At 42.2% G+C, this 18,185-nt stretch overlaps 2 protein-coding genes and 1 pseudogene across 2 annotated transcripts; 2 read left to right on the top strand and 1 right to left on the bottom strand.

Moving 5' to 3' along the window:
• Nucleotides 1-1,949: 1,949 nt before the first annotated feature.
• LOC148210820 (uncharacterized) lies at nt 1,950-5,773 on the bottom strand (annotated as a pseudogene).
• An 8,148-nt stretch (nt 5,774-13,921) lies between these two features.
• Nucleotides 13,922-15,469, top strand: LOC148210821 (uncharacterized). Its single transcript, XM_088125202.1, has 2 exons — nt 13,922-14,212; nt 14,468-15,469. Exons 1-2 carry the CDS (start codon nt 13,922-13,924, stop codon nt 15,467-15,469), a joined length of 1,293 nt encoding a protein of 430 aa, XP_087981328.1.
• A 701-nt stretch (nt 15,470-16,170) lies between these two features.
• On the top strand, nt 16,171-17,900 carry LOC148210822 (uncharacterized). The gene is made up of 2 exons (XM_088125203.1): nt 16,171-16,591; nt 16,726-17,900. Exons 1-2 carry the CDS (start codon nt 16,171-16,173, stop codon nt 17,898-17,900), a joined length of 1,596 nt encoding a protein of 531 aa, XP_087981329.1.
• Nucleotides 17,901-18,185: the final 285 nt, after the last annotated feature.

Genomic DNA, 18,185 nt, shown 5'->3' on the forward strand with positions numbered 1-18,185 from the left:
CTGAACTCGCCATCCTTCGACCTCTTCGTCGGGCCACGCTTCAGACTATATATAGTCTTATCAAAGGACAGCATGCCCCAGTCGTGATTGCAGCACGTTTCCCAATCATCGACTATTCCCAACAAGGTATAGTCGTACTTCAGGGTCCTCTCTCTCCCCAACAGAACTAACTCTACTAAGTAAACAATAGATACCTTGACCGCATCGAAGTCATCCTCGAACCGTGCGGTTATATAAATCTTCTCAAAATCACTCAACAGTACGTTGTTGCTATCACACTACAACAAATCTGATATTTAATGATGGGCATTGCCCGCCATTAAAAAGTAACCATGTCGGTCGCTGACCGACATCTATACGAGTGTCCTTGTTTCTCTTTCATGTCGGACAGTTTTAAGGTCAGGCATTGCCCGTCATGAATATTCTCTTTCCATCCGGACATGGCCGTCATGAAACGACCCTTTTAAGGTCGGGTAGTGCCTGTCATGTATAACGTTTTCCATGACGGACATGCCCGTCATGAAAGGATAACCATGTCAAGTGACAACCGACATCTTTACGATTGTCTTTGTTTTGTGGCCGTCATTGTTTGTACGCCATTGTTTGTTCGTCATTTTTTGTGTGACATTCTTTGTACGTCATTGTATCTACATCGATATGTGCGTCATGGAATGACTATATTTCTTGACAGATATTGACCGTCATTATTTTGTGAATAAATTAATTAAAAAAATAGTTGTTGCCCAGACGTGGCTAACCAACTATATATATTTCCTTCAAACCTATGATAATATCTCAATATGCAACTAAAACTTTTAACACATTCATCCATTATAAAACAATATCTATTCTAACACTTAACTTAAAAACTAACCTTAGACTCAAAACACAAATAATCAAAAGTACAAATTTCAACATAACCTCTCCACTTTTTGAATAACTCAAAACTAGCCAACAACATATCTCTCGCTTCCAACCTATTCTATAAAAGCTTAACAAAAACACAAACAATCAAGAGTAAGTACAAATTTCATCATGACCTCCCCACTTTAGAATATAACTCAAAACTAACTAACTAATATATCTCCTTCCAACCTATTCTCACAAAATAATTCTCAATATTATTGAAACTCAAAAGCTATTATGCAAGTAAAACTAATTTCAACATTATGATGTTCTAAAACTTAACTCAAGAACTAACCTTAAACTCAAAACACAGATAATCAAAAAGTACAAATTTCAACATAACCTCTCCACATTTAGAATAACTCAAAACTAGCCAACAACATATCTCTCCCTTCCAACCTATTCTATAAAAGCATAACAAAAACACAAACAATCAAGAGTAAGTACAAATTTCATCATGACCCTCCCCCCACTTTAGAATATAACTCAAAACAAACCAACTAAAATATATCTCCTTCCAACATATTCTCACAAAATAATTCTCAATATTATTGAAACTCAAAAGCTATTATGCAAGTAAAACTAATTTCAACATCATGATATTCTAAAACTTAACTCAGGAATTAACCTTAAACTCAAAACATAGATAATCAAAAAGTACAAATTTCAACATAACCTCTCCACTTTTAGAATAACTCAAAACTAGCATGGTTATAAACAAAACAAACACTTCTAGAGTAACACCCTTCCACACAAGAACAAATGGGACCACTCGTTCCTCCAACAAAACTACATTCAGCATAAGAATCCAGACTTCTATATATTATTAGCAAAACAATCCAACACATTCAGCATCATCCAGTCAAATACTTCTATAATAATCAAAAACTAATATGTTATGCAGTACCTTTCGAACTTCAAACTCCAAACTTCTACATATTATAAACAAGACAAAGTATTTCTAATCTACCAAGTACTACACAGAAAGTAGTCTGAACCAAATACTTACATCAAATAAACACAACTAATGAATCCATAGGGTACTACACAAATCGTCCAACAAAAGATGCCCATTCTATTCTAACTTCGTCGATTTCTTCTTGTTGATAGGCACTTTTTGTATTAAACTACAAAAAAAAAAAAGATAATACTAATATAATGACAAATCATAGATAAACACATAAAGGTATATGATAATACGTACAAGTTCAGTTATAGGAGTATGAGGGTTCCGGACTATTTCTCCTATATACTTTTGCAAATAGTACCTACACTCGATAGAACCTGGTTGTCGAGGACACTACATATAGAAAATTTGAAAAATAACAAAATTATGAGTTATACAAAGGATTTACTGCGACATTGTTATGAGTTATGCGAATTTACCTTCACAGGTTTCCAAATTGTAGTACTGCGAGATTGTTGAGTAAAATGTTTGGCTTGCCACATTTTCAATGATCTAAATAATTTGAAACATTAGAATAACATAATTGTAAAAAATTCAACTATAAGAGTTCAAGGCACTTACGTGCTTATAATTCCCTTATAATTTTCTTCAATCTTACTTCTTAGAGAGTCCAATACATAAACACAATTCTCTCGGAGATGTATAACAAACAACTTCCAGTGAAAACTATTAATAACCAACATGATTATCATTCATGCATGGATAAAAGAAACTATAAATAAGTAAAATGAAGTTAAATTGCTAGCTTATCCGCTGTTATGTGGGATGAGTACTACTTGTTCTAAGTTACCCATGTCTAACCTGTTGGCTAGATGTCTGGAACAAGTTTCTTGAGACATTATTTGTGGTACAATGTTGTCTGGGTCAATCACCAAGAACTTCTTACGTGTCTCCTCCTCACATTCATTCCAAAGATACCTAAAAATATAATTGTAAAACATTAAACTTCTTAGTTAACGAATCTAAGATATGAAATAGATTTAATATACTTACGCGATGTATGTGAGCACATACATATAGCCTATTTCAATCATCTCACAGTATTGCATGATGTCGTCACGTGTTAAACTAATGATCTTCTCTCTTCCAAATATGTAATCACCAATATTGAATCCAATTACATCCTTGTGGTTCATCGTACGCATGGCATATTGATTTAGGAGTTTAATAGTCATATGGACATCAATATGTTTAGATGATTGTGTTATTGGCTTCGACGTTTGAGGAGAAGAAACCTTTGACAAACAAAATTACAAACATTTAACAAATGAAAAATTAAAACCTCACTCAAGTTAGAATTACATACCTTTTTCTCCTCATCTAAAATTACTAGTCTACGAGGCCATGCCACGAAGCTACCAATGGTTTGATTTAATGTCTCCATCTCACCCTTCACAGGAATTGGTAGTGTAGAATCTTCACCAATGACAATGTCTACCATGACTCTCACATTGTCCACACCTAATGGCATTCCATGAATTGTTGGACATTGAACGTCGTTATCAAATACTGTGCCTACTGAAACAATGTTCTCCACTAATCCAATAACTAGGTGGCACGGTTTTCCCTTAGAAAATTTAAAAGAAAAATGCTAAGTGTCATGCGCAAAAAAACTAAGTGTCATGTCAAAAACAACTAAGTGCCAAAACTAAAACAGATTAGTTACCACTATTGGTTCTTCATCCAGGATAAAAACATTAGTCGGTGCATTGACAACTTCCTTCCCTTTCTCCTTTTTCTTTGAGACATTACTGACTTTTGTTGAGGATTTATTTGGTTGTGAGCTTTGAGTCCTCAATTCGACTTGGTCTTAAGGCTGCAATCCCAGTTTGGACTTCCTTTTGGCAACATCAAAATATAGAGATGGTGAAACGAACTCACCTAATCCCCTCACACGACCTCTATGTTCGGGGGTGCCTAATGCTTCAGTTAAAACATCTTCACCCTTGTGTATTGTAGCCAATTCATCCTGTCACAAATATTTATCATCATATTTACCACAAAATAACACACTTTCTAAATCTCATTGAAATAGAAAAAGAAAAACATATAAACTTACAATTCCGGCAGCACATTCTTTTGTAGCAACATCAAAGTATTCGTTATTTTTTCCTTTTCGTGCTTCTTTCCATAAAGTTGCACGATTAGAAGGATCATCTGATAATTCCTATATGGGCATATATATTATTAACTGGCACACACATTAACTATCGTAAGACACTTAATCTAAATAGTAACTTACTAATTCTTTTGCAAGATTTGCATATCCCTTGCGAGATATGTGATGATTATATATGCATTTCACCCTCCTTTCTCTCTGTGTAGTACTAAGTGTCTAGAAATAGAAGAAATTTGATTCAAGCACTAAAATAGTTACACTATTTAAAAATATGTTGATAGAATGTAGTTACCTCCCACTCTTCACTTAGTCTTGTATGAACAAATGAAGCCCAACGTTCTTTATCAATATGGGAATATTTTTCAGGAGGAGTCTCCAAGTAAGATGAGTCGTCTTTGAACGGGCGAATGTATTCTTTAGTTAACGTTGACTTGAAGGTTCGAAACTTCTTCGATGCGGATTGAAGAATATTGTGTTTGGATCTATGGTCCACCACAAATTACATTTGTGCAATGAAAATCACAAAATAAATTATAAACTAGAAAAGCTTATTACTTTAATAAAAATTCTAAACTCCTTACCTTTACACAATCGAAAATTTTATCTTTAAGTTCTTGGGGAACTTCTTTCCAATTATTGTAAATGATTGGAATTTGTTGTCGAACACAAACTCCAATAAAGCTTTGCATTTTTTATGCATTATCGCCAACTTGTTGACCTATGTCATTATATTGAATTGTCAACAACGAACCCTCAGAGTTTTTTACGTTATCCAATTCACGCATGGTTGTTGGGCCTCGACGAACAACTTTTCTGACCTCAACTTCATTGTCACCACTGCTATTAGAATCACCCATTTAAAAGCTCTGCAACCAAAACACAAAACATACAATTAATATATTAACTTATAAAAACATAGTAAAAATAAATCACTAAATGACATACCGGTGTTTAATGTACTATTATTAATCCATGTACCCCCACAATCATTTCTAACATATGTAGATGACGTTTCATCGCTTTCATGAAATGTCTCGATATCTAGCATACTAGGTAAAACTCCATAACCACAATCTTCAACATTATCTCCTAATTCATCTTCATAGAAATCATTTTCAACTATTCGTTGAGGAGATGTTAAAACCACCGACCAACGAGGATTAACAGGATCTCTCACAAAGAACACTTGCTTTGCTTGAGAGGCTAAGATAAATGAGTATAATTTATGTCCAATACGATTTAGGTCCACGGTAGTAAAACCAAGTTCATCTATTTTAAGTCCATTCTTATTCTCAACCCAATCACATTTGAATAAGATAACTGTCAAATGATGATAGTCAAGCTCCAAGATTTCTTGTATTACACCATAAAATGTCATATCTGAAATGATAGGACTCTTGTCTTTAGCACTGGAAACTTGCATTGTATTAGCCGTTATACTAACTCCACTATTTTGGACCTTTCTTCTATCATCACGTCTTTTTGTGTGATAATGACAACCATTAACCACGTAACCACAATAGGTGGCTACATCTGGACAAGGCCCATGTGCAATCCATCTTAAAGAAAGTGTTATGAAGTTATTCGGCACCGCCAGAGCAAGTGCAACCTACGATTCAATTTCAAATAAGTAGCTGATATTTAAGTATACCTTAAATTGTATGGTTACAGATTAAGATTACTCGTTCTCGCAACCAACTACTAAATGTGCGATTATGCTCATCTTGAAGCCACTTCTTGTTTTTAGACTTTCTTGGATTAAGCTTAGACAAAACATCCATGTGTTGCCTGTTGCAAATATAACATATGTCAATGACAAAGTTATGATCTAGATGATCACTTAATTAGAAAGTTATGAAAGAGAATGAAATTTTCATAACCTACATATGGAAGCACATCATTTACATTTTGAAGGACATAAAGGTGAGCTTGATCTAGTTGATCCTTACTCGGTTTGCTGTAAGGGACGTTGGGCTGGGCATGTGCGGGTGGCTGGGCCGGCAGGTGGGCGTGTGCGCATGGCGCTGGGAGGGGTGCGCTGGGTCACTGGCATGGAGACACGCGAGTGGGTGTTGGGCAAGATTGCTGGCGCTTGTGGGCGGCATGGCACGGGCAGCGTGAGCACTAAGCGGCAGGGTGCTAGGCAGGTGGCGTGGGCGAGCAGCATGGGCGGCAAGGGTGCTGGCGGGCGTGCAACGCGCGCAGGTATGAGCGCTGGCGGTGGCAGGGCGCATGGGCGCTTGAGCGTGTAGGGGCATAGGTGCGCGGGCGGAGGCGGCTGGTACAAGCGTGGGCCGGTGGCAGCGCGTGCAGGACATGGGCACTGTGAGGTTAGCGGCACGTTGGCGTGCGCGGTAGGGGCGTGCGCCTGGTGGTGCTTGCGTGCGAGTGGCCTCTTGATAGGCTTGTCCTTGAAATGGGGCCACTTGCTTGACCTCTTCTGTAACGACCCAAAATTTTCCGCACACCTCTAGGTCACATTAACTACCCAACTAATCAAATTTAACCCTGGCTACATCCTGCCAACTTCCTATGCACATAAACTCATAAAATCAAGTTTCAATCCTCATCAAATTAACGATAAACCAATCTCATGGAATGACATTCAACAACATTCGTGAACCACTTCACGAGGCAAGTTTATTATTCAATCTATATGAATCTAAACAAATGGAATAAAACTCAAATAGGCACCTAACCCGAAGCAAAACTAACAACAAGGGAAAAATCTCTCAAATTATTCAAATGCAAATAAAACATTTATTGGCCACAACATAAGGCCCTAACCAATGAATTAAACTAAACAGGAAAACTAAGCAGCCTATGGTCCTCGCTCGTCAGGTCTCCTCCGTCCCACCACCATTGTCACCCACGAGTCCTTCACCTGAAACAATCATTGTAGAGGGGGGGGGGGGGTGAGTATATAAAATATACTCCGTAAGTAGCCCTCACCAAGCACACACAAACATCATGCTCATAACCATAAAGGAAACATACATCGTCATGCTCTATCATTGCAGTATGCGAACAGCCATAGACATGCTCTTCTAATACATTATACATTCATCCATAAACATGCTCTATAAGACCCGATGCTAACCACAATCATATAAAAAAACAATTACCGTCCACCTGGCTCCCTAACACCTCAAAAACAACTATGTTCACCTCAGTTATTCGAGCTCTTCGAAACTATTCTTTTGGTAGTGTCGGCCCCTGACCATTTATACCCAGAGCCCCGACACTAGTGCATCGACCCTCGACCATTTATACCCGAGGCCTCGATGTCTTACAATCTATTGGCCCTTGACCATTTATACCCAAGGCCCCAATAGTTCTCCTTTCGAAAGACTCCTCGCATCGACCCCCGACCATTTATACCCGAGGCCTCGACACTCATCTTTATCCAATATTGGCGTATCGACCCCCGACCATTTATACCTGAGGCCTCGATACCCAATTAGTGACGTATCAGCCCCCGACCATTTATACCCGAGGCCCTGACACTCACTCATTCACTTCATAATTTGCAAAATTCCACATATCGTTTCTAGCCCCGAACCAGGATTCCAGTACTAACTCTCTAATAACACCAAGCACCACAACGCCCATCAACAACACCACCACAAGTATGATTTCAATGCATCTCGCCGCTCGCCAACACAATCCAGCATGCTTCCACAACATAAACATCATTCTAATAGCAAAACAATAAACTAAACATGCTTTCACAACATACGAATGACAACGTTCATATTCAATAAGCGCTACTAGATATAATAAAACTCATGAGACATGCGAAACACTTCATACGATTTCAGACAACAAACATTTCCAAAATAAATTCATTTTAACGAACATTCCCTATAGTCATACATCATTCTACCACAGATCTCAGAAGTTCAACAATACGAAATTCCCACTGTTATTACCGACGGACATTCAACACTAATCATGCATACAAAACTACATAAACAAGAGTTACACTGCACATCCACGTATCAGAACCAATATTAAGCATCATAAACAGTACATCAGCAACCAAATAACCAACATCAACGCACGCACCCGCCCCCGTGCTACTTACTACCAAAAGTCCTAAAGCTCCTAAGCTTGTCAAACACTTCCTACAAGGAGAAAGTACGATTCGAGGTTAGTAGCCAATTGGAAACATTTAAATAATATTGAACCCAAATTTAGGTGTGTCGTTACCTACTAACTCACACCAAAACCTCTTGAGTTAGAAGTGGGTCGACGTCGAGGATGTTCTAGCTCCAAAATTTGACTTCGAATGGCCTTAGGCTTGCTGGACCGATGTCAAAAACTGATGGGTAACATAGATTTGGGTCCGATTGAAGGTGGTTCAACGCCGACCCAATGCCGTATGGAGTGGGTATCAAGAATCAAGCTTTGGTTATGTATGGGTAATTGTCTAACGTTGCCGGAGGGGCTGGATAACACCAAACCGAGGAAAAAAACGTCAAGAAACTTGCTGGCGTCACAGATCTAGGCGCGGGGTCACCGGAGGAACGACGTTGGACCTGGGCTATTGCCGCCGCTGTCCGGTTCTGCTCGGAACGCGTCGCCGCCGTGGAGAAGGCCCGCCGGGGGTTGCGCACGTCGTCGGAGGTAGCAGCAGATTGTCGGGCGTCCGATTCTGCTCGGAACGCGTCGCCGCCGCGAGCTTCTGCAGGAGGACGCCGGCGTGGAGGAATTGCTGCTGCTGTGCCGCTTCGCCGGAGAAGAAGGTCGCCGGCTGGACAAGAAGAAGGAGAAGAAGCTTGGGGGGGGGGGGGGGGGGCTGTCGGCTAGGGATGGGGAAGAAACAAAGGGAGGGAAAAAAAAGAAGAAGAAAAGTGTTAGGGTTTCCCTTTTGTTTTGATTTAAAACAATTTTCCCTTAATGAAAGCCCAATCATCCAAGCCCAAAGAAGGAGGAGTCCATTCCCTCAACACAAGACCCAACATACCAAGCTCGATTAATATTAATTTAATTGGATTGTTAGAGCCCGATAAATATCGATAAATTCAATTAACATTCACTTTGAAATTTAAATGAAAAAAAAACTCCCGATTCGAGACTAACTAACCTGAGGGACTCGGGGCGTTACATCTTCTTTTCCACGCTTCCTTTTAACCCTAGTGGGTTTTTCATTGGCTTTCAAAATAGTCAAAATTTGTTGATGTATCCAATGAAATCTCCTTCGTCTTTCCTCAAGTTCTTCCTTGTTGGTGTAGATGTCATTTTGGAGTGTTGGGTCAAATATGATCACATCAAAACATCAATAATGAATGAAATTACAAAAGAGGGGAGGAGACGCAACCCAAAGATAACTAGGAAGTTAAAAAAAATGCATTCAATTGGCATAAAAAGAATCAAGGCTATATGGATAAGATATATGCCAAGAACAAGCAACAAAAATCATGTTTTTCATTGGATAGGGCTCTTTTTTGTAATTTCATGATATCAATGAATTTTTTTCCTATCAAAAAAAAAAAAGAAAGCACATCTATTCCTTTGTATCATATTCAGCTGAAATAATTTATAACCGAGAAAGTTTTTTTCACCATTACTGACTTTTGCATTCATAGAACAATTGGTGTTATGTCTTATTCATCTAGAGAAGATAATTGATGATTATGATCAGATCAATTAGATTGTAGCCTGTACAATCAGATCAATAATTTAGCAATTTCTTGAACATCAAGATACATATTCTAAAATAAAAAAAAAAAACTTAGTTTGGAAATTATTTAAATTTTAAAATTTAATAATTAAAACTATATTAATATACGGGCAAATCCAAGTCCGATCCAAATAGTCGATCCAAGCCCAATCCAACTTTGGCTCATCAACTTAGGCCCATGGTTGGGCTATGAGCCTAGGTTTGAGTGTTTGGGCCGACCCAAGCCCGACCCAAACACTAATTGTTGCTTGTATTTGCACAGGCTACAATCAGGACTTGGATTTGCCCGTATATTAATATAGTTTTAATTATTAAATTTTAAAATTAAAATAATTTCCAAATCTAAGTTTTTTTTATTTTAGAATATGTATTTTTATATAATTTTTTTGTACATTTTTTGTTATTTTTTTTAACTTGTATCAGAAAACATTTGAGATGAATAGAAGTTAAATACAAGAAAATTTGAAAAGTTAAACGCTTTGAATTGGAACTTGACAGAGTTACAAAGAAATTGAGATTGAGAATTATAATTAGAATTTGATGTAGAAAAAGGAAAGAATGTTGATATTTATAAGAAAAATTTGTATTAAAAATTTTTAAAAATTACAACCTAAATATTAGATTTATTTAAAATAATTTTGAATTTTAAAATATATGGAGTTGGAACCTTTCAAATCTTTTGTACTTTTCAATTTAAATAAGATATTGGAAGCTGGAGAGTTTGTGAGTTTCTTCCTAAGATGTTCCTATTATAGGGTGGAAACTAAAGTTGTTACATGTCAACCTACCATACCTATGTGTTATTTATTTTTTATAATAAATAAATAATAAAATAATATATTAATATTATATAATATGAATATTAATAAATATTTGATCAGATCTTTGGGCTGGTCCAATGGGCCGAACCAAATATGGCTCAAACGGGCCGGCCCATGAGCCAGCTCAATTTGAAAACAAAGATCCATATCCAATCCAATTTATGAATGGACTGGGTTGGGCCGAGCCGATCAAACGTTGACCTTGGGCCGGGCTTGGATCGAGCCTGGGCTGGGCTTAGGCCGACCTTTGGGCTTTGAGCCTGATGACGAGGTTGAGTTATATAATAATTTGGAAATCATATGTGGATTTTGCATAATTTCATTAACATTTAAGGAAATTTATTAATAATCTTGTTATGTTTTAAATCAATATTAGTGTTATAGGAAATAATTGGTGGCATTCACAAAAAATCAAAATAATTGGTGTTATAGGAAGAATTGCCACAGGTGGTCCTATATCTATATCTACCCAAGTTCAAGCACATGGTGTTATATCTATATATAATATATTTGCAGGGTATCTGCCATTAATGCTCTTTAAAACAAGAGGGTAACTAGGAAACCCTTTTAATTTCAGCTGCGTGCACAAAAACTAGTTGTTGGCTATTGAGAGAATGTTTACCCTAATATGGGACTATGTTTCTGTTACTCTTTAAAACAATTGGGCCCATTACAAGCAAAAGAGAATAACTGATGCAGTCCAAGTGGTGTAGAGTGGTCTTTCATTGAGCTGCCATTGGAAGGTAAGTTTTTTAACTCTCACATCCCTCTTTCTCACAGTGAAAACTCCACTCACATTCCTCTTTCTCTCCATAAAAACAAAAAATGTGAATGGTAGTGGAAAAAAAGTCAAGCAATATAGGTATTGAAGCAACTGTACCAACCTGAAATATTTAAGCAATCAAATATTTAGAAGTAACGTAGTGAATGATGTGAATGAACGAAGAGGTATGAATGAAAGAACGGTACAAGGTGCAGAAATTAGAAGAAATGGGGATCATGAGATTGAATTGAAAATTAATATGGGATCCACCTTAATTAAATGATTCTGATATTAATTTATGGAATTAAATATTTTATATTTCAAAAAAGCAAAAAACTATAATAAATGTAAATGCAGTAAGTAGGATAAATTCGGAATTAAAACAAATCCTACATGTGTAAAATTAAAAAAAATAAGTTTCTAAAATAGCTCTCCGAAAATATTATCTCTAAAATTTAAAATTCAAAACGAAATTTATGTGTTAGGTTTGACCCGTTTGGGTACCAAGGGGGAAGGATGTGAAATGTTTTTAATATTTTAAAATTATATATATATATATTAAAAAAAACTTACAATTCTCGTTACGATACATTACATTTCAATTACGATTTACGTTCCGATTCACGATTGAACAACCTTGGTCTACGATTTAACAAAGTGAAAGAGAAGGAAATGGTAGAGAGATTCGGCATGGGTAAGTTCCGACCCGCACGAAAGGCGTAACGATCTGGGGTCTATAGCATGAAATATTAATGGTTTTCTGTGCTTGTGTATTTGGTGTATTCTAAGAATGAAAGAAAATGTTACAGCAATTTAACTAACAATTTTAAATTGTATAATGGTGCTTTATGAAACAAATATGTAGTCATAAAAGTGACATGATTAAATAAATGAAAAAAAAAAAAGACATGTGCCCTGTAAAATTACTCATTAACCAGTATGTGCAGGCTTAAGGAGCAGGGTAGAATTGGGAAGCTAAACTTAATTTTTCTGTTTGACTAATGCCTGACTGAGCACGTCCCTTTTCCCTAAATAGGTATGATTCGAGAGTAAGAGACCTTTTGGACTTCAGTATCTACTTGGACATCAGCAACGAAGTTAAATTTGCTTGGAAAATTCAGGTTCCAAAATTGTCTAATTGCATGAGCTAGTTTAAAAACAAGTAAAGTTGGTAAACAGTGGTTTCACCGTGCAGAAATATCATTATTTTTTTTTCAAATCATCTAATCATATTGTTGGAGGCGAATCCTGGCCTGCCACTTGTCATGATCGGAAAGGTGAGTTAGATGAACACGCGGATGAAATATAGAAAGTGGCTCCAAAGTACTCAGGTCGGCAGACAGGTAGGACCTAAAGCGCCGAGCCGACCTGAGACAAAGTCCGTAACAATGTCCCTTCCGTACCCGACAACACGCCACGATTTTAGGGTGTGTCAGAACTCCTGTCGGGCCCAGTTTCTATAAATAGAAACCTTAGCCTTAAATGCAAGGTACGCAATTCTAAGTAGACTCGGCAAGTTAGCTCGGACTAGAACTAACTTGCTCGTCGGAGTGTTAACTTTGTTTTGCAGGTCTCAAGAGTGTTCAGAGAAGGTGTGAGACCGTTGGCCATAGTTCGTCCTGAACGTACCGATCTAAATTGTATCCGAGCTCATCAATTTCGGGCTCAAACATCTGGCGCCGTCTGTCGGGACGACACATCTAGAAGTCAGTCTCACCTTTTGCAATCTGAGCCGATGGCCCAAACCCGCTCCCAGCAGTCACGATCTCAACTTTCGCCTATCCGCTCTCCGATGAGGGATGCTGTCACTTCTCGAGCCCATCCTCGACTCACGTACTCTCAGGTGGCAGGAACTCCTGTCGTCAAACAACGACCCCAGGCGGGGGTGGTCAAAGAGAATGGAGGTCGGCCGGCCATATCCGATCCAGTAGCAGTCCGGGACTTCCACCTCGCCTCAGATCAATTCCCACCACTGCAACCTCTGAGAAACGGGTTGCCGCACCTCGCCTCCGCGGTTGGGGAAACACAGGTGCACGCTCCGGGGCAAGTGCCGATGCGGGCGTGGACCCAGTCATGGTAGCCGACGTGATCGCCGAGCTTAGGGAAGTCAAGGCAAGGCTCGAGGCAGTTGAGAGAGGCAGCAAGGTGTCTTGCTCTTCCGTCTCCAGGGATCCCATTCGAGGAAAAGGACCGATGCATCTGACCCAAAGAACGGAGTATCAGTTCCGACCTCGCAGGGAGGCCCAAGCTGGAGCACCCTCGCGAAAGCCACAACGGGTGAGGACAGGCAGTGCCCTGGAAGCACAGGTTCGTGACCACCCTCAGCAGGACAACCGGGCCGAGGGCCGGCGCCCGAGGATCCGACCAATTCGGACTCCCTTGGCATCTTTCGATAGCTCCAACGCCCATCAGAGTCGAGGTGACGAGGCGACGAGTAGTGGCACCCAGAGATCGGGAGTATCTCGTTGATGATGAGGAGGAAAGCCCAGAGGTCGATGTTTAAGAGAGGTCCTCCCACGCTGACCATTCGTTCCGGTCTGAAGTGGACCTCCTCCGGGATCAGTTTCAGAGGGAGATAGAAGATCTCAAGCGACAGTGCAGGCCTATAAATCCGCATCGCGTGGCCGAGCAAGAGGAACTGCCTTTCTCCCAAGCGATCATGGACGCACCTATCCCACCGAGGTTCAAGGCTCCGGTTATGAGTTCTTACGACGGGTATGGAGATCCGATCTCCTACGTAGAGGTGTTCGAGGGGAAGATGGATTTCCTGGCCGCAAGCGACGCTATGAAGTGCCGAGCATTTCAAATAGCCTTGGAAGGCTCGGAAAGATTGTGGTACCGACAGTTGAAGCCCCGGTCCATCGACAGTTACCAACAGCTGAGGAGGTTGTTCATCAACCAGTTCTCAGCCCGGCAGTTGTTGAAGTTGCCGCCCTCTCACCTCGGAACAGTAAAGTAACGAGACAACGAGTCCCTGACGGAGTACATCGCTCGGTTCATGGACGAGCATGTCAAAGTGGTAAGTTGCACCGATGACATCGACATGATGTACTTCACCACGGGTTTGAACGACAGGAACTTGACGATAGAGTTCGGAAGCCGACTGCCAGCCTCCCTGAACGAGATGCTTACTAGAGCTCGCCAGTACATCGACGGCTTGGAGTTGTGGAAAGCCAATGGAGCTCGGTGAAGCAACCGTGGTAAGGATCGGGACCAAAAGTCCCCTCCTCCCAAGAAGCAGTGCAACGATGGTTGGGGCTCGTCTCGGCGGGCCGACGACAATAGGAGTAGAGGCCGCCGAGACGAGAAAGACCCTTCAGGCCATCGAGGGCCAAAATTCGACAAGTTCACTCCGCTGAACGCCTCAATCGCGAAGATCTATGCGGCGGCCGAAGATACCGACCTGGAGGCGCTTTTCGCAGCTCTAGAAAAGCTCTGCCGACCTCCAGGGAAACGAGACAAGCGACTCTACTGCCGATTCCACAAGGATCATGGCCACGACACTTCACGCTGTTTCCACTTGAAGGAGCAGGTCGAGGATTTGATCCGGAGAAGTTATCTAAAAAAATACGTTGGCAGGCGTAAAAGGGCAGAGCTCGAGGGGTCGGCTCGGGAGGACAAGCGAGAGAAGTCGCCCCCGCCGAGACGGAAGGAAGATCATCCCGCCATTATAAATACCATCCATGGGGGCCCGAGTGGGGGACAGTCGGGGCAGAAGAGAAAAGCTCTGGTTCGGGAGGCGGCACACGAGGTTTGTACCTCGTACCGTAGGGAGCCTGTAATGCCGATCTTATTAGACGACCAAGACGGCGAAGGAGTGCACATGCCCCATAATGATGCCCTAGTAATCGCCCCACTCATAGATCACGTGAAGGTGAGAAGAGTTCTTATCGACGGTGGAGCGTCGGCCAACATCTTATCGTTCTCGATCTACACGGCCCTAGGGTGGGAGAGGAAGCACTTGAAGCTCAGCCCGATGCCTTTGGTCGGTTTTGCAGGGGAATCAGTCAGCGCGGAAAGATGTGTCTCGCTCCCTGTTACCATCGGCGAGGGAGATCAACAAGTGACTAAGGTTGCAGAATTTGTCGTGATAGATCGGAGCTCCGCGTACAACGCCATAATTGGTCGGCCCTTGATTCATGATCTCAGGGCAGTTCCATCTACTTACCACCAGGTCTTGAAGTATCCCCCTCGGCCGGAATTGTGACAGTCCGGGGTGAGCAAAAAATGTCCAGAAAATGCTACGCAGCCGCGATGAAGGGAACAGCCACTTATGCAGCGGTCACGGGCGCGGCAGAGCCGTGTGCCGACGAACCAGAGCCGAGCCGTGGTACCCCAGCTGAAGAACTAGAACTTGTCCCCCTGCTGGGGTCAGAAAAGCAGGTCAGCATCGACAGCAGACTGGGGGCCGAGGTGAAAGAGGAGCTCGTCGGTTTTCTGAAAGCAAATGCTGATGTGTTCGCATGGTCCCATGACGACATACCGGGAATAGACCCAAGTATAATGGTGCATAGGCTTAATGTAGATCCTAGTTATAGGCCTGTGAGGCAAAAGCGTCGGTCTGTCGACGCCGAGCGAAGTAATGTAATTTATAAAGAAGTCGAGCAGTTGCTACGAGCTAAATTCATAAGAGAAGTTCATTACCCCGCGTGGTTGTCTAACGTAGTTTTAGTTAAAAAGTCCAACGGCAAGTGGCGCGTCTGTATTGACTTTACGAGCCTCAATAAGGCGTGTCTGAAAGACAGTTTTACCCTACCTCAGATAGACCAGCTCGTCGACGTAACGGCAGGGCACGAGCTACTCTCCTTCATGGATGCGTACTCTGGGTACAATCAGATTCGGATGCATGTGCCAGACTAAGAGCATACCGCCTTTGTTACCGATCAAGGGCTGTATTGCTACAATGTCATGCCTTTCGGTCTGAAGAATGCCGGGGCGACCTACCAGCGTATGGTCAACATGATGTTCGCCAAGCAGATCGGACGCAACATGGAGGTATATGTGGACGACATGTTGGTAAAAAGTGAGCAGACGAGCTCCCATTTAGCCGACCTAGCAGAGGCCTTCAGCGTGCTTCGAAAGTATCAGACGAAGCTCAACCCGAGCAAGTGCGCCTTTGGGGTCTCGTTAGGAAAGTTCCTCAGGTTCATGGTCCACGAACGCGGAATTGAAGCAAATCCAGACAAGATAAAAGCAGTCTTCGAGATGGAGGCACCGAGGAATATTAAGCAGCTACAGAGGTTGAACGGTCGATTGGCAGCCTTGAATCGCTTCGTATCTCGCTCCACTGACAAGTGCCACCCTTTCTTCCAAACACTAAGGAAAAATGGTCGGTTCGAATGGACCGACGATTGCGAAGCCGCACTTCGGCAGTTGAAGCAGTACCTCAGCTCGGCCCCTTGTTGTCAAAGCCGCTGCCTGGTGATGTACTCTACCTGTACCTAGCAGTGTCGGAAAATGCAGTGAGCTCAGTACTTATCAGGGAGGCGGAAGGACGGCAGAGCCCTGTTTACTACACAATCAAATCGTTGACCGAGGCCGAGGCTCGTTACCGCTGTGTTGAGAAGCTGGCCCTAGCCTTGATAACCTCGTCGCGACGCCTACGACCATACTTCCAAGCACACAAAATAATCGTTCCGACAAACTTCCCCTTGAGGCAGATTTTCTACAAGCCCGAAACATCGGGTCGCTTGATGAAGTGGGCATTAGAACTCAGTGAGCACGACATCGCCTTCGAGCCGAGAACAGCGTTGAAAGGTCAGGCAGCCGCAGACTTTGTTGCCGAGCTGACCCCACCCAGGCCAGGGGGCGATGTCCGTGACCAGTGGACACTCTATGTGGATGGTTCGTCCAACGAGAAAGGTTGTGGGGCGGGCATGCTGCTCCTCGGCCCTGGTAGTCTTCGGTTTGAGTACGCACTCCAGTTTAGCTTCCGAGCTTCCAACAACGAAGCCGAGTACGAGGCATTGATAAATGGACTGAAGGTCGCCAGAGGGATGGGCGTGAGGCGACTTTTGATTCTCAGCGACTCCCAGCTGATTGTCAATCAGGTTACCGAGGAGTACCAAGTAAAGGGAGCTCGTATGGAGAGGTATCTGGCCAAAGCCCGAGGGCTCCTTGCCCAGTTTGAGGGCTATGTGATTCGACAGGTGCCGAGGTCTGAAAACTCCAACGCCGACGCACTAGCTCGCCTAGCCTCGGCATACGAGATCGACCTGCCAAGAACGGTTTCGGTTGAAATACTTGCTGAGTCGTCCATCGACCAGCCTGAGATAATAAAGATCACGTCAGCTCAGCCTACATGGATGGACCCAATCAAGGACTTCCTGGTCACTGGCTCAGTCCCTGCCGATCCGAGCCAGGCCAAAAAGCTACGACGCCAAGCTGCTCACTACTTGATGCAAGGAGGCAAGCTCTTCAAAAGGGGATATTCCCTACCATTACTACGGTGCCTCGACCCAGAAGAGGCGAGATATGTCATGCGCGAGATTCATGAAGGTGTTTGCGAAAACCATGGAGGAGCTCGGTCCATGGCCGTGAAGGTCGTCCGCCAGGGCTACTACTGGCCGACGATTAGCGCGACACCAAGGAGTTCGCCAAAACATGCGACAAATGTCAACGCTTCGCGAGCACTTTGAGGCAACCCCCGGAGATGCTGACGCCGATCTCAAGCCCTTGGCCTTTCGCTCAGTGGGGGATAGATCTGATCGGCCCACTACCGATGGGGAAGGGGCAGTTGAAGTTCGCCATAGTAGTTGTAGATTACTTCACCAAATGGGTGGAAGCGGAACCTCTAGCGTCTATTACCGAGGCGAAGGTCGTCAGCTTTGTATGGAAGAGCATAATATGTCGGTTCGGTATACCGAACACCATCATTACCGACAATGGAAAGCAGTTTGACGGTGCCCGGTTTAATCAATTCT

Source organism: Momordica charantia, assembly GCF_013281855.1.
Source record: "Momordica charantia cultivar OHB3-1 chromosome 6 unlocalized genomic scaffold, Mcharantia_2.0 BLBB01000006.1, whole genome shotgun sequence".
Lineage (NCBI taxonomy): Eukaryota > Viridiplantae > Streptophyta > Magnoliopsida > Cucurbitales > Cucurbitaceae > Momordica > Momordica charantia.